The 17,557-nt window shown below is 35.0% G+C and overlaps 2 protein-coding genes across 2 annotated transcripts; both read right to left on the bottom strand.

Annotated features, from left to right (window-relative positions):
• Window positions 1-1,623: 1,623 nt before the first annotated feature.
• LOC132618275 (ubiquinone biosynthesis O-methyltransferase, mitochondrial) lies at window positions 1,624-8,537 on the bottom strand. The gene is made up of 9 exons (XM_060333345.1): window positions 8,257-8,537; window positions 7,781-7,870; window positions 6,903-6,981; window positions 6,605-6,682; window positions 5,837-5,885; window positions 4,448-4,497; window positions 2,853-3,002; window positions 2,099-2,179; window positions 1,624-1,995 (listed from the first exon to the last, which is right to left on the bottom strand). Exons 1-9 carry the CDS (start codon window positions 8,466-8,468, stop codon window positions 1,870-1,872), a joined length of 915 nt encoding a protein of 304 aa, XP_060189328.1. The 5' UTR covers window positions 8,469-8,537; the 3' UTR covers window positions 1,624-1,869.
• Window positions 8,538-15,116: 6,579 nt separating this feature from the next.
• On the bottom strand, window positions 15,117-17,450 carry LOC132617854 (receptor like protein 29). Its single transcript, XM_060332927.1, has 2 exons — window positions 16,478-17,450; window positions 15,117-16,108 (listed from the first exon to the last, which is right to left on the bottom strand). Exons 1-2 carry the CDS (start codon window positions 17,070-17,072, stop codon window positions 15,345-15,347), a joined length of 1,359 nt encoding a protein of 452 aa, XP_060188910.1. The 5' UTR covers window positions 17,073-17,450; the 3' UTR covers window positions 15,117-15,344.
• Between the last annotated feature and the right edge of the window lie 107 nt (window positions 17,451-17,557).

The raw sequence follows: 17,557 nt of genomic DNA, 5'->3' as shown, positions 1-17,557 counted from the left end.
ATTGGAGCGGTTCCCCCAATTAAGATTTATAACAGTTGTTAAAAAAAAATTGATTTTTTTAATATTTAACAAAAAAAACTTTATATTCACATGCTTCCAAAATAAGTGGAACGATTCCATGTGTGCTGCCATATTACCGTTTAAGAGTTGATACTAATCATATGATCTAAATATTATGAGTTGCTTTGCTAATATCTTATATGAGTTGCATTTTTTAGAGAAATGACATTACTATGCTTTGCATTTTGTCTGATGGGTTTAGCCTTTTACGAGTCACGTGAGTGTCACATGGGTTTAGCACCGGGAACCAAAAGTGCCCCACTTTAGCATAGTTAAGGGATTAAATATGCTTAGTGTTATATTTGAGGGACCAAAATGAACCTATTTCCATAAATAAGGGATCAAATATGCTCAGGGTAATATTTAAGGGACCAAAATGAACCTACTCTCATAGATAAGGGACAATTTTAACCCAAAACTCTATCTTTTTACAAACAACATAAGATTAGCAACCTGTTATTGGCCATATAAGCTAAACTATGCCTGAGATTTTTGTAAATTCATTTTTCTATTTGTGGTGCACTATTTTAAAATTTCACACGGGTTACTTAATTTCTCTAGACCAATTAGGATAGTGTTCTGGATATTTTAAACAACATATTGATAAAGTAATTGTATCTAAATTGAGGACAATAATTAAAATAGTTGAAAATATAAATTGAGTAAAAATGTGTTATCCAATGTAAAAACAACTCAAATTTGCATCACTTCTAATATTTTGAGGGAAAAGCAAATCACTTTTAGTATCAGTAGATGCAAAAAAATGAATTGGTTAGATTAACAAATCTGAAATTTGCTTTAATAATTTTTGTATACATAATTATAAATAACACGGTTTGTAAAGATAAATAGTGACAATTTCTTATGTTTGAAATAGTTCTTTCACTTAAGAAAAAATCTCTATGCTTTATGCTATTTTATCTATAAAGTTTTTCCAAATTAAACGAATAATGCAATAAAAAGTCCATCACAATAGCATGATAAAACGTACAGACCAAAAAAAGACATTGGGCACGTGCATAGCGCGGGTAGTAACTATCTAGTTTAAATACAAGTAGCAAAAATCAGCTTCAAATTGCAAATTCTATCTGAAATTTTGCCATATTGTTGTGCAAAGAAACTGCCGACATATGCGTCATAAGTTTAATTTTCTAAGGCTAAACTTTCAGTATATAGTATGTGTTAATTGCTAGGCTAGTCAAGGTTAAACTTCAAATATATATGTGTAAGATTTAAACTATCAGTTTTCGACTTATATGTACGAAATTGAAAGTAATTTTCTGAAGTGTGAACTACTAAGCTTCATCCTGGCCAATGATTCCAAACTTTTCCAACAATACTCATTTGAATTAAACTTGATTTGCTCATGTTATTCAGTATACTAGTATAGAATGGTGTCTTCCGGTGCCGGTGATAAATTGGTTTAGAAAAATTGTATCGAGATTTTGTATCAGAGCTTGGTCTAAATCCTTATATTGGATCAGAAGAAACTCAAGTAGCTCTGGAAATCATAAGAACAAGAAAAAACTTCACCTCCAAAAAAATAAAAGAACAAAAGTAAAATTTGTGGACAGACTTTCAGTCTCCCTACAATATTCCAATTCTGAAATTTGCCTATAACTTGATGTAATTCAAACTATTAGAAAAGAAAAATGGACCAGCTCAATCCCTCTTAAGGGAAACAGAAAATGTGAGCGCCGATGGACATTGCATTGACCGGTGCAAATAAACTGAAGAAAGAGATTACATACAATTACAAGATGGATTAAAGTTATCAGAGCAGAATAAGATTCACAACTTTATTCCGACTTAATCTAGAGGTTCATCCCTATTGGGTGGTTTCATTCCGAAAGCGATGAAATTAACACTGATGTCATCAGACAAGGACCAGCGACCCGTCAAAGGGTTGTATACAAATCCAGCCATCTCTTGCACCTATAAAATGCAGAAAGATTACCATTTCAAATGGCACAAACAGAGAGATATTGGCCTGATTATGATATAGCTGAAAAAGCATAAAGGCATGTAACCCACTTACAGATATAGAAGCACGCTGAAGAATAAGGACTAGTTCCTCCGGTGTTAGAAAGCTTGACCATTGATGTGTCCCTTTGGGAAGCTGTGAAGTCCAGTTATAACATTAGAACATGTTTGGATAAGCCAGAAGCAATTTGCACATCATACAAACCGGTAGCTTCTTCGAGTGGTAGATGAACTCAAACCTCCCTCCCTTTCTTTTAACTCTCCAAAAACAAATACAAGTAGACAGACACACACATACATGGGAAGCAGGGTTGACAGGGAAAAACTATGGTTCCTTTCTTATGAATAATCAACAGAAATTTTCCATTTAAAATTGTAACTGTCATGCACACATAATGATATTATATATCAGTGAGATGAATCCTAGCAAATAGAGCAAATCCGTCCCCGAATGTAATTGGAATACTTTGAAGCATAATCATTTTAAATCCAGGACATAACATGCTAAACAGACTTGTTACCATTTACACTAATGATAAATCAAGAACATTAAAATGCTCCACATAAACCGGAAGTTCAATGTAAGGTAAAAGAAGAATACATTGAGAACTATTCAAAACACCTTTCCTATACCTGCCTCAATATATTCAAAGTGCACTGGCAAATCTCACATGCAAAAATATCATATTTACATACCAATGGGACATGTTGGGACCATTTAAGTTTTGCAAGGAAATCAATCCACATGAGTGCAGACATAAACCAAAAATGACCAATAGAATTTAGTATGATCAACTAAATAAACATACCCAATGTAGGAGATACTCTGCTGCAACAATTGCTGTTGCATATGCTCTCATTGAACGATTAATTGTTGATATCACTGTAGCACCACCAGGAATGGTCAATGCTGATAGCGATTTGCAGAATCCAGCAGGATCTGCTACATGCTCAATCACCTACAAAAATAGGTAGAGTTAGATACACATACTAGAAGAGATTAGGTCGGAGTTTGGGTCCTCTAAAGAGGGGAGGTTAGAATCCTTCGATATTGCCCCAGTTGTTACACTTTCACTTCACCAGTCAGAATTCCTAGCTCATGTACATTACATCCATTGGTTCGCACTTCGCAGCATATTATTCACACAAAATCAATTAATAGCTTACTTCTAAACTGCTCCAGTATATGCTTGTTCATCTACTTAAATAAGAACCAACCCAACTGTAAGAAAGCAGAACAAAAGATAACGCAGATGAATTTTTAACAGCAAAACAGGGACTTACAAGCACCTTTAAAACTAGGTTTAAATATTCTCTTCCCACCCTCCTTCAATATGACCCAGTTTTACATTTTCACTTCAGCATTCAGAATTCATCGCACAGATACATTACATTCATTGCTTTGTCACATATTATTCATGCTCAACCAATTAAGAGGTTATTTTATGAAACTCCAGTATATGCTTGTTCATCAGCTTAAATAAAATCAATATAACCAACCAACCTACAAAATGCAGAATAAAGATCATGTAAACGATTTGAAAAATTAAAAAAAAAAAATCAAGGAGTTGCAAGCACCTTTACACTAAGCCCATATATTTCTTCCCACCCCAACTTCCCTCACCTCCCCTACCACCTCCCCCCCCCTCAAAAAAAATAAATGTACTCTTACTTTCCTTTTAGTTTAATATGTTGATGTGGATGCAATTTTTTTTAATTTTTTTTAATCAGGATTGTGTCGCTTCCTGTTTGGCTTGACTTTTCCTTCTTCCGATGGTTGCTCTGATAACTCGGGCTTGAAGCTCCTATACAAATATTTATCACAGACCTGTTAGATCGATATTAGATACTATTTACTTAAATATAGTATGAGTATCAAATCACATACACCCTTCCATATGTGTCAGTATCTGTCCCTGTCTGACAGACCTGTGTGAGCTCTAAAAGCCTCAAATTATTAGATTTTTCTTAAAGGTGGTGTTCAAACTAGCTTGCGCGAACCTAGACTATTCAACTAGGTACCTGCTACCTTTCACCACCTAAGATACCGGATAACTCTGCCCACCAAGGCTTCAGCGAATAGAAAGAAATCAGCTAGTATTTTTGTCTTTATTAGGATTTGACACTTGCTCTCCAAGGTTTTCACCCACTCCATTGACCGCTAGGCCACACCCTTGGGTGCCAATTATTAGACTAGCAAGTGCAACAAAGCCATAAAAGAGTAAAACTGCTTAAACGACCAAGCCTTTACACTATGTACTATGTAAACTCCAAATAAATAATGAAAAGCTTCCAAAGCAAAAGGTACAAATGATGGAAGTACAATTTATTATGACAGTTGGATTGTACTGTACATGTTAATAAATCTTAGAACAAAGTTAGCCTATTACTTATTAAGTCATACCTCTAGCGCAAGCACAGCATCAAATTGTCTCTGTTCTTCAACCAGGCTTTCTGTGACATAGCATTCATTAGGGTCATTCTTTGAAGAATAATCTTTGAGATTCAACTAAAAATAGTAATTTTAAATAAAATAAGTGAAATCTTACTCTTCAATTTCAACAGATATGTCAATAGCTAAGGTTGTTATACAACATAGTCAAAAACTAGCAACATAAACAAGGCATCAAATCATTAATGATTCCCTGTCCTTGTGACATAGACTAATCGTCATACAACTACAACACTTGAGCTTGATTCATGATTTCCTTGAACATTTTAAGTAGCTGGTCTGGAACTTAATTAGGCAGAGTCATCCTGGCAAAGTCAATTCCTTTTGCTACTATAAAATGAGATTGATGTCGTTATTTTTCTTCAGGAAAGCAAACATAACTACAATGAAAAACATTTGAGAATTCAAAGCACAGACACATAAGCAATTAAGTTCACCACAAAAAATTCAAAGCACGCATCTTTTCTTTCACCAGAAGCTCACAAATGATGCAAGTCCAAATACAGTGCCAATCATTGAACACACAATATGTCTTCAATTGAAGTCGTTCTGCTGCTTTATGATTTTTACTAATTTCATATTCTTACTTGATAAATTTAGTGATTGTTTCCATTATACTGAAGAAAGCATTCATGAAGAGAAATAGACAAATGTCTACAGTAAACAAGCATATGACACACAATTGAGTTTTCTTCTCTTCATTCATATACTGAAGGTGAAATCATTGCGAGGAGGAAATAACCAACCACGCAGTTGAATGAAAACATAAAGGTTTTTAACAACTATAATGCTGAATTATTATGAAGCTGCAAATAATTAGTACGCAATCTTGGCCAATTACCCACCTGCCCATAATCTCCAATTCTCCATAAGGAAGGAGGGACTATGAACTACCCTAGGAGTATCTGTTATGGTTCACACAGAAAAACGGCAATAATTTCACACTATTGCAGCTTAAATTTGAACTACCACACAAAATTTGCAAATGGTGAAGGCAATGACATACGACAATTTGGTCGGCCTTTACTTCAAGTATTTAGGAAAGAAAGTGAGGCTCCGCTAAGATTCCAAAAACTCATTTTCAATTGACAAGCTGATCATGATAAAAGCAGTTTTTATCATTGACATGGTTCATAACAATAACTGATGTTATTATGCAGACTCATTTTCCTATTCTTCACTAAAGAAGGCACCAACAAGTTCTGGCAGCTAAACCTGCTCATGGATCTGTTCCTTTTTAGGTGATGTCCCATCATTGTATATCGTGATAAAAAAATTAACATGGACATAAAAGTCAACAATATTTGGACTTAATTCTCATCAGAAAAGTAGGGCATGTACCAGCTGTTGTGCAACAGTATTCAATTGCAGAAGTCTGTGGATCCAAATCCTGAAAGAAATATTAGTAACCATGAGCATCCACTATATAGCATGGGTATCGGTTTGACTGTAATATCTGTACAGGCATGGCATGAAGAGACCAAAGATTATAGGCAGAATTAACACCATTCAATAACTATATCGTATATTATCTACATCATTCTCTACACAGCCGAATTTACCAAAACGTACTGGAAGAAGAGTGAGAATATATAACTTCAAAATACTAACCTTTAACCATTTCTTTAATTTCGAATTGCCTAGAAGGATTAAAAGAAAGATCTTGTTTCTTCAACAGTTTTTATCTCTAGTGGACCTCTAAGTAGGATTTCAACCGAGATGAATAAACATCGCATGACAGGACATATCCTGTGGTTTTAGAAATAATAATCTATGTTGGATTTTTTCTTGCACTTGTTGTCAATATTGAGTACCCCTAATTCGGCAATAAACATTCAAGTGATCAGCTCAAAACCTTTCTAAATTTCAAACCAATCTCCCAAGCTCTGTGACCTTCAAACAAACTATTTTTTGACGGAGCAAAATGGTAATTGTTCCTCAAGGTAAGGAAACACAATAAACTCAGAATCAATATAAGACTTGTAAATTTTTAATGTCATACTTATGATATCTAAGGTCAAAGATCCTTAAAGAAACTCTACAATAACCAGACAGGAGTAAAACCAGCAGTTTAATGGAGCATCATGGAAACATTTAAGTAAAACATACCGCATGAAGGCGCGCAATCTTAATATTTTTGTCTACAGCATCAACTCCCGTGACCGTTGCTCCCATTCGAGCCAAAGGCTGAATAAAGAGTAAAAATGAGATGCGTGTGTATATCTTGCAGCATGCTTAATATAAACATTCACTTCATTGAGCGACAGCCATTTTCAAAGTCTCAACTAGGCTAATAACAGTACATATAAAAATAGTAGACTAATAATGGTAATCACGGAAGAAAAGTAATCAGCCCATGCAAAGGTAAAGTGAACTCCAATGAGTATTAAGCTTGAAGAATGTATACCTCAGATAAAATTCCGCCTCCACAACCAACGTCAACGAACTTCAGTCCTTCAAAAGGTCTAGTGCAATTAGGATCCTTTCTGATACAATGAAAAAGTTTTAGCCTCCAAAGATACAGGAAAAGCAAAGATAAGTATAGGTTGCAAGAAGAAGGATATGAACAACAAATCTAGCTAAACCCTTCTTTAACACAAGTCACATATTCCTCCAACTTCAACAATACAGTCAAACCTCTCTATAACAGCATCATTGGCCCGGAATTGTTTGGTTGTTATAGAGAACGGTTGTTATACACCTATAACAACATTGACATTTAAATAATATTTAGCTATTATAGGCAAAAAAGATGCATAAAATTTAATTTTTCATTTCAAATCGCCAAATTCTAAGCTTAATCACACTAGAAAGATCTTTTAATGATGAAAATATATTTATTCATATGATATTCTCTGCCATAAATAGTGTATTAAAGGATAAAATATTTGATCAAATCTCTACACTTATTATTGGTAATCATAGATATTCTATTTTTATAAAGATGGTTAATTATTGTATTACCAAAAAAAAAAAAAAAAGATAGTTGTTATATGGGGATTAATTTAACAAATAGCGTACTGTTATAAAGTTGGTTTTTGCTATTATAGGTAAAATGCTATTATAGAGTAGTAAAATATAACATAAAAAATCGGTTCTGAAAAAACTTAGACTATTATAGAGAGGTGATGCTATATGCGGATGCTGTTATAGAGAGGTCTGAACGTATCAAACATTGGTCCTAAAAATAGGGCACGGAAACAAGTAGTAATTGAAATAGGAGAAAACTCTTTGTATAAAATGTAATCTTTTCAGACATGACATTCTTGAATTGGTGAAAATGACCTGAAATGCCGACAAAGAGTGGACCTAATGAAAGCAAGTCTTGTAGGATTCATCAGATGTAATGGCTTAAAGGGTCCTTCTGCATCCCACCTGAATTTGCACATCCGTATCAAAAGAAAGCAAGTTGAATGAAAAATATTCAATAATTCCAATTCCAGAACTAACTACTACTCTCTCCGTCTCTCCGTCCCAATTTATGTGACACCTTTCGGATTCCAAGAGTCAAAACAGTTTTTCTTGAGCCTTATTTTTTTCATATGACTTTTAAATATTTTAAATTGTTAATTATCATGACTTATACTTCTTACGTAACTTCCAAATATATATATAAAAAAATAAAATTACGAGACTTGTATGTTCGAATTCATGATCAAAATTTAAATATTTGACTCTCGATATTCGAACTGTGCTACTACATAAATACAATGCGGAAAAAAAAATAAAAAAAATTGCGGAAAGTTTTGAAATAAAAATACCAGGTTTCAGAAATGGCTGAGAATTTGGCAAGTTCAAATTCATTGAGAGAAGTTGTAGTTGTATTTGTAGACGTATTAGGTGATGGAGGATTTGTAGGAATTGGCTGAGAATAAGAACGCCATTTTACTTGATTACAAAATGGGAAATTGTCTCTGAGATGAGAGATTCCGTAGAGGGATCTCAGTCGGTTCATAACGAGCTTTGAAGCCATGCCTCAAGAAAAAATGGTGAAACGTGGAAGCTATAAGAGACAACTGTTTTTGTGTTGCACTGCTAGGTGGAACCGTCGTGAAATTGGGCCCAAAACTGTTTTCTATGGGCTGTGAAGTGTATATGTCCATGTTTTTGCACGGATTGCCCTTCTTTTGGGGTGATCTTTAAATTTTGCCCCTCATATTTGTGTTCTTTAAGTTTTGTCCTTCGCTTGGATACCTGAGGTTCTGGGTTCGAACTCCCGCTCAGGAATAAAATAAAAAATAATTTCGCAAGGCAGGGCAGGGGGAATGTATGCCGGATCCGGCATACAATCCTTAAGGAAAAACTAAAGTTATGCCGGAGGGGGCAAACTTTGCCTTGAGACATATATATATATATATCTATATATATATATATATATATATATATATATATATATATATATATATTATTTTTTTTTACTTTTTAAGGCAAACTTTTAATTGTGTCTTAAGGAAAAGTTCCGCCTTATAAGGCATACTTTTAGTTATACCTTAACTAAAAGTGTGCCCCAAAAAATATAACTAAAAGTATGCCCCATAAGGCGGAACTTTTTCCTTAAAGCATAACTAAAAGTTTGCCTTAAGGAAAAGTTCTGCCTTATGAGACATACTTTTGGTTATGCCTTAATTAAAAGTCTGCCTCATAAGACATAGTTCCTTAAGGAAAAGTTTTGCCCCATAAGGCATAACTAAACTATGCCATGAGGAAAAGTTATGCCCCCTCCGGCATAACTTTAGTTTTTCCTTAAGGACTTTATGCCGGATCTAGCATAATCTCCCTCCAGCCCTGCCTTGCGAAATTATTTTTTTATTTTATGCCTGAGCAGGGGTTCGAACCCAGAACCTCAAGTATCCAAGCTAAGGGCAAAACTTAAAGACCACAAATATAAGGGGCAAAATTTAAAGACCACCCCAAAAGAAGGGCAATTCTGCGAATTGTGTCGGGCGAAGTGCACAAATTGCTATTTTTGGGATATTCCTATTTAAAATGTAGCCGGAGCTATTTGTTTGCAAAACTATGCTCAATTTCATATGTGGCAATTCCACCAAAATCCATTCGTTAGCTAGGGGAAGAATCCACCCCAATCGGCATTGAAAAACCTTATTTTTTATTATTAGTTGTTGGAATTGATAAAAACATAGATGATCAGATGCATATTTAGTTAGAGGCTGCTTAGAGTTGGACACAAAATTCTCATATTGAAATGTTCAATGATTCAATTTATAAAGTTTAGCTGCCTTAATTCTGAAGTTTAAGAAACTTTGGCAGGCTTTAATTTAAAAAAGTATCACATATACGTCAAATGACCTAGCCTCCCTGGCTTTTTTACCATCCGAGCTCCTTTTCCTCCCTGTGATATGCTCCCCCAAGTCAAGCGTACCATACTTCGCACCTGCGGTGTTTTCCCCGCACTTTAAAAGATCTATTTATATATTATTTTCTCATTTCTTGATTTTGTTTTATCATGTCGCATTCGATATTCTTTAGTGACTAACTTTGACTTTGCGATCGTGTTCAGGATTAACGTGAAGAGAAGAGAGGAGGCTGGGAAAATGAGGGATTTGGAGACCAAATAAAAAAATCTATATATCTATATAAAGCTGGGACTTAGGCACGCTTACGTGGCAGCCTCACAACCAAGTATTCTCATTTATCTTTTTCCTCAATTTTTTGGGGTTTTCTCTATTTTTAAATATTAAAGTAATATGCTTAAAAACCAACAATCGCCTCATTTAAGAAAAGATGCATTTCCGGATGCCAATCGTGACTATTCAATTTCCCTTAATATTACTCCTTTTTCTTCTTAGCCATATTTTGTATTCCATGTGAGACAGTGTTCATCCAAAAAACACCTCCTTGGATTTGATTTCTTTCCTCATCTCCTTTAACCACTCACAACTCTTCGTCTAAGAGTGACATTTCAAATGGCCCCTAAATTCCACAACTTCACTCAAATCAAAGAGAAAATTAACATAAAACGGGTCACTTTTTCAGTTTCCCATTTCTTAAACAGAGAATCGTAATGGTTCAACTGATAACTGCACTTTTGGCACTTGTAGGAGAAAAAGAAATTGGTCGACATCTTTCGTCTCCTTTGAATGCGCTATCTCCTATAAGTGATAATTTTTGTTCTATTCCGGTGAGAGATTCCTCTTCCTATTCGGTTTATGTTAATACCAAGATGGCTTTCACTAACGGCAGAAATGAAACGGACAAGATGAAGCAGAATAAGGAAAGCAAATATCATATTTTTCGGATAATTTCCAACAACACCCCATAAACTTGAACTAGGTGTGAATGTGTAAAAATATAGTATTAAGATGATATTATATCTATATGAATCCATTCTTGATGGATTGGGGTGAAAGATGGTCGTTTTAAAGTCAAACCAACTAGTAAAGTTCTCAAGGCCTCTTAAATTCGCCTAAGTTTTGATAGGTCTGTCTTCTGGGCATTTTCATGAAAATGTGTTGTGAATTTGAAAAAACTTCCTTGATAAAAGTTGTATATCTTTGAAATAGCTTTCCAAAGGTAGGTCGCCCAGCCCAAGAAAAGTTGCGTACAAAAATTTATGCCCGTTTTACTGAAGCCTGTCTTCACTGGAAATTTGGCCTGTGTTACGGTGAGACGTTACGGACCGTAACACGTGTTACGGGCCGTAACATGGAACCGTAACGTCTCAAAAATCACCAGAACTCTCTGGAAATTTCCATTAAAGAACGGTCCAAAGAACGGTCCGTAACACGAAGGATGGTCCGTCCTTCGGGGGCGTCCTTTGGCCCGTTTTCACTAGAAAAATATAAATAAGACACTTGTTTTGTTTATTCCTCCACTTTCTAAACAACCCTAAGGACAAAAATCATTCCTCCAAGTCTTCAAATCAAGGTAAGGACATCCTTAACATTACTAATTCATTCTAACATCAAACCCATGATTCTTAACATGATTCTTGTGACCAAAACCTAGGGTTTGCAACATAATTCTTCCCAAAGTGATTCAGCTAGGGTTTGGGTGTTCTTCATTAGAAAAGTGATTTTTTAAACCTTGTTTAACAAATTAAGCTATGTCTCTCTTTTAAAAACTTATTTTGAATGAAAATCACTTTTTGAAACTATTGTTGGAAGTATAAATTTTATTCAAGATTCCTTAATGAATGAAAGGAAAAGCAATCTTTTCATGTTTCTTGAACTCTAATTCATGTCTAAATGGTGGTTAATGTGTGTGAGGGGACAAACCCACATTAAACCTAGATTGTAACAAACTCTATATATGTATAAGATATTATGAATGCTTTCCTCTATGAGAGATGCTTAGTAATGCTAGTTAAGAGTTGGTAATGACATTCTCATTAGTGAATTGGGACATGGAAATCTTTCTAAAGAAGTTGTACATTTTCAAAACATTGATTGAAATGACTTATTCTTTCGATATGCATAATGAACGTTAATGTTATTGATGGTGTGACTACTTTGAGACAATTTGTGAATCGGCTTCTATGCTATGAACTTTGTTGTGATGTTTGGCCTAGCTACTCGGGAGGAAGGGTAGCCACTATGGATCCTAGTGTGTCATTGCCTAGCCATTCGGGAGGAAGAGTGGTCACCGCTGGGTTCGCTACCCGGGGTGTGATTTATGCCTAGCTATTCGGGAGGAAGGATAGTCACCGCGTACTACATAGTCCGGTGTGATTTATGCCTAGCTATTCAAGAGGAAGGATAGCCACCAAGGATTATATGTTCCGGTGGGGTGCGCTATGCGCGATATGCTTGATTCTTGGGCCTGTATCGACATGTGTGACATTCTTATTCTCTTATGGAATTGTTGATGACTATCTTAATTGATTAAAAAGGCATATTTGAAGTTGTAACTTGACAAGAGGCTTTATAAATGGATTTTGATACTTATTATTGAGATACATAAACTGAATAACTATTCTTACATCGCTCTCACCTGACTGGTAAGACTAATTTCTTTATGTATTATGTACTCTATTTTCTTATTACTCATTGTCCCCGAGGCACTCACTGAGTACGAAGTACTCAGGCATACCATTGTTGTTTTTTATGGTATGTTAGGTAACGGAGAAGAGCAGGTTCTTGATACTCCAGGCGTTTAGGAAGGACTTGCTGTTGCAGCTAATTTGGTGAGCCCACACATTCATTCGTGGGACACCCTATTGATTTACTTATTTATTACATTAGTTGTCCGGGCTGCGTCCCGATGAGTCAGACTATTATTCTCTTATCTTAGAAGCTCCCTAGTATACATTTGTGGGTAGTTATTGAGTTATTGATTAACTCTTGGGCACGTTGTTATGTTTGACAAGTATAGATAACTAAAGACTTCCGCTGATTTAATTCTTATATGCATGATTTGTTTACCATTATTTTATAAACTGTTGGAGGCGAATGTTGAACCTGGCGGGTTCAAGTGTTATTATTGTGTCGTTAGGTTCTTCCGATGTTGTTCATCACGTCGGATGCCGATCACGTCTAGGGTGAATTTTGGGGCGTGACAGTTAGGAAGTAAATGTATTATTGGGTTCGGTGTCGAACTGTGAGGAGTATACCCTGCAGTATATTTTTCAGGAGAATATTCACATTCATGATGTGCTTTTGTACATTATATATAGAGTTGTAGAGAATATATTGAGTTTGCTCTGACTTACTTTCTCGATCTTGACTTTACTATTATTGTTCTTCGAATAGATGTCGGCATAACTCTGCTACCTCATAATTTTGTACGCGCAAAGCGCAGGTCAATTAACTAGTAAAAAACTAAAAGAATAAACTATATTTGGACACGTGGCATTAAATAAGGATTTGGATAAAAAGTTTACAAGGTTAACGCACTTATCTTTTTGGTTAAGCACCAGTGCTCCACGTAGTCGAAGTTGTGTATAAAAGAACACCCGTAGAAACATTTGTTCTGTAAAATATTGCCCCGAAAATTGGGCTATGTAAAACTGTAAAAGAAATTTGGCTACCAGCTTGAGATTAAACTATACTCCTTTTGTTTCAATTTATGTGAATATATTACTATTTGAGGATTCTACGAGGTGATTCTTTATACTTATACTTTTTTAAAATTATTTAAATTATAAATTATCATAACTTATAGTACTTTTTATGTAATTTCTAAATATATAAATTTTATTTTTACAAACTTGAAAAATTTATGTCAAAATTGAAGATTAAAGTTATAAAATTTGACTCTCATACTCAAAAAAGGTTCATATAAATGGAAACGGAGGGAGTACATATATATATCAATCTTTTTTCTTTTGCGCTATGCAAAGAGAGATTCCCAGCCGTTGATTAAGTGTTAAACATTTGTCTTCTGATCTAACGGCTAGGCCAGGAAATTAAAGGAATCCGCAGGGAAGAAGTGGCCAGGGGGCATTGCTAGTCTGCAAAAATACTTGCACTATTCAAGGACTGTTTTGCCCACGTGTGGATGTGACATTACTGTGTTTGTTTTCTATATGAGTCTATTTGAAGAACCAAAATAGTGTTAATATATAGTTGGTGCTATAAATTTACGTCAGCCAATATGCATTCCTTAGGAAAAATAGTAATTGGTGTATTTAAGTTATCAAGAAAGAATCCTTTTCCAAAGACAAAATGTGGTAAAACTGTTGCAACACTTGTGAAGGCTCAGTCCAATAGATAACGTGAATATAGCAATTGAAGATTTGTTTGTACACTTGTGAGTTGTGACAAGTGATTGAGTGAACATTACACTCACTCCAATTGGAGAAAAGCACGGCATTTTGCTTTTGTTCTCTACCTACAAAAAAATAAAAAAGTAGGTATATGTGTTCTTTTCAGAAATACCACTTCTCTCCTACCCCCTACATGGGATGTCTTCCATGAAAATATCATCATCTCACAAAAAATGTCATGTTATTTCTCATAAATATTAGTCATTTAAGTCTCTTTTTGTCAAATTGAAGGTTTTGTTTAATGTTTTGTTTTGGAGATTGAAGAAGTTGATGTACAAATCAGCCAGTAAACCATGACTTTTCTCTTCATAGAATAATTGTGTTTTAGAAATTTTGTAATGCTATCTACAAAAATAACCACAAAAGGCGAGGAAGTGTTATTGACTTATTGTTACTAAGTGTGCAGTGAAATGAGCAGGTTGCAGACTGAGTATTTGAGGTTTTGTACAGACCAAATCAGAGACGAATATACAACTTGAATTTTATGAGTTCAAGATTGTAGTACTACAACCTTTGGATTTGAAATTTAAAGTTTGCACATATTAAGTGATTTTCCATATATACACATATATAGGGTCTCTAGACCAAAATTATTCAATTGGACAAACTCATGGCCATAATGTACGTTTTACAGCAACAAAAATTGAGAATTGAGTACATCTCATCAACTAAAGTTGTAGTCATATATTGCTTACTGCATGCTTAGTGGCTTAAACCTATGTTGCTCCGATACCACGTGCGTGATACTCTAATTAAAAGTAGTATATTTTTGAAAGATTTGACACGGTACTAACTAAATTTTTGAGAGTTCAAACAACATAAGACATAAATTATAAATAGCATCAATCAACAGTGTTGGTAATGATCGTTTCCTCTTATAACAACAGTGGTTTCCGCGCTGGTATTTACTACTCCATCTTTTTTCCATCAAGACTTAACATATGTCAAGAAATGACCTAGCATCTTTTTTTTTCATCTCCATGGGGATTTAAAACCTAATCTTTCATGATTTCACCCACTTCATTGAGTGTAAAGCCACACCTTAAAATGTGTTAATGGCAATGATCACAATACATATTACAAAGATCAAATATGATACTCTATATAAAAAAAAAATCAACAAGCTCACACAAGTAAAAACAGATGGTAAACTATCACAATACCTGAAGCACCCACAAGAAAGAGTGGTATTTTCTTTTGAGATGGAACTTCAGATTTCTTAAATGGCAAGGTTATGGAATTAGTACTATTGTTGCTCCCACAAACTTCAACTCCAATGAACACTCCATTTGCTTCAGATGGACTTAAACACAACCCTGGATTTCCACTAAGGTCCAAATTCCTACCTAACCTTCTTAAGAAACTAGATTTAAAAGGAACCACACCTCCCAGAATATTTCTACTCAAATTCAGATGATATATATGTGAAAGACTTGAAAATTCATCTGGGATTTCCCCGGTCAATCGATTATTCTGCAACGACAATGTCCTTAAATTCGAAAGTTGTGAGTAACTTGATGGAATTGTATTTGAATAACCACAGCCGGCTAGTCTCAGTTCTTGAAGTTTCTTCAACTGACCAAATTCTCCTGGCAATGGTATGAACATTGGATTTTCATCCATAAGAAAATATTGCAAGCTTTGAAGCTTTTGTAATCCTTTGGGAAAGTTTCCACTTAAGTTGTTGTTACTCAAAGCCAAGAAAATCAAAGAATGTAAGTTTTCAATGCTCTCGGGAATACTTCCAGTAAATGAATTTGAGCTCAAGTCCAGTTTTTGAAGCATACCAAGTTGCCCAATTGTATCAGGGATTGGCCCAATGAACTTGTTATAGCTCAAATCAAGGCCTACGACTGCTCGGAGATTGCCAAGTTGGTCAGGGACTCTACCTATAAGTAGAGGTGACAAAATTAGTTCATGAAAAACATACTCCATCCAACCCGTCAAGTTTGCCCATTTATTAGCTCAACCCATTTCAGACCATCAAAAATTGGACGGATATGTAGCCCAAATTGACTCATAAAAATCTTGTCAAAATATTTTTAAATAGACATTTACTAATTTGATATGTTATATATAACCATAACAAATGAAAAAACTAATTCTATTAGGTACTAAAAATTATAAAAGAACAAACAAAGAAATTGAATTTAGTAAGAATTGGGCGGATTCGGTATGACCAGCTTTTAGCCCATTTCAGCTCACGTAACTTTTCATCCGCCCAAATTCAGCTCAACCCGACCATTTGACACCCCTACCTGTTAGCTTGTTGTAGCTCAAATCAAGATGTACAAGAAAGCTCATGCTGAAGATTTCTACTGGGATTTCGCCAATTAGATTGTTTTGTGACAAAGTGAGAACTTGAAGTGACTTTATTAGGGAGAGTTCAAGAGGGATAGAGCCAATAAGTGCAGGATTTGATCTTATACTTAGTTGCTGAAGTGAAGAGTTAAAAACTCTATTTTTTGGGACAGATATTCTTGTTTTAGTGTGTGTGAAGCACTGGATGAAAAAAACAGATTCAAGATTTGGGAGTTGGAAAATGATACTAGGGAATGAGGATGTCGCCTTGCATGTTGGGTTCGGATAAGTGCCAAAATCAAGACGAGTAACGTGGGGTTTATTATCAAGGCCTTTTTTGCATTCTATTCCAAGCCAAGATGAACTACATGGATGTGGATGTGAAGTTCTCCAGTTTTGATCAGAGGAAACAGATTGCATAATCTTGAAAAGAGTTTCCAGCTCATTAGGATCCATGTCTGTTGAGTTTCGATTGGCGGAGATAGAAAGAAGTGAGATGGGCATGATGAGGAGTAGAAGTAGAGGAAGAGAGAGTGAAAATGAACCACACATTGTGTTGAAGTCTCTGAAATTCTTGATCAGTTTGTAACAGCTATATATCTGGGTTTTTTAAGAACAGAATCATTTTGAAAGAGCTGCTGTTTGGACGGGGGAGAGGATGGAGACTGGAGAGTTTGGTGGGGTTGTGAAATGTGACTGAAATGATAGGTGGGACATAATATTCAGTTGAGAATTTAATCCTAGGTAGGGTCAGATGAAAAACTCTGAAACCATGGTGAAGGAAGACAGAAAGTGAGAGCGGATGGAATATAACAGAGCATAAGTTCTGATTTTACTAGGCTTGAGTTAGATGGACCATAAGTTAATGTTGCTTCATAGTTTTTTTGTGAATCAACATTAATCAAAGAATGGCTTTGCAACTTCATTTTGCAATCTTGTCTTATTGAGAGGCAAGAGAAGGGCCAATTCCTAGTCCTCTGAAGCAGAATTATCCACATGAAAAAAGGTGGTAACATGTTAATTACCTAAGTATATTT

This window comes from Lycium barbarum, chromosome 11 (assembly GCF_019175385.1).
Source record: "Lycium barbarum isolate Lr01 chromosome 11, ASM1917538v2, whole genome shotgun sequence".
Lineage (NCBI taxonomy): Eukaryota > Viridiplantae > Streptophyta > Magnoliopsida > Solanales > Solanaceae > Lycium > Lycium barbarum.
Note: the sequence above shows the minus strand (reverse complement) of the source record. Positions and strands in the feature narration are given on the sequence as shown.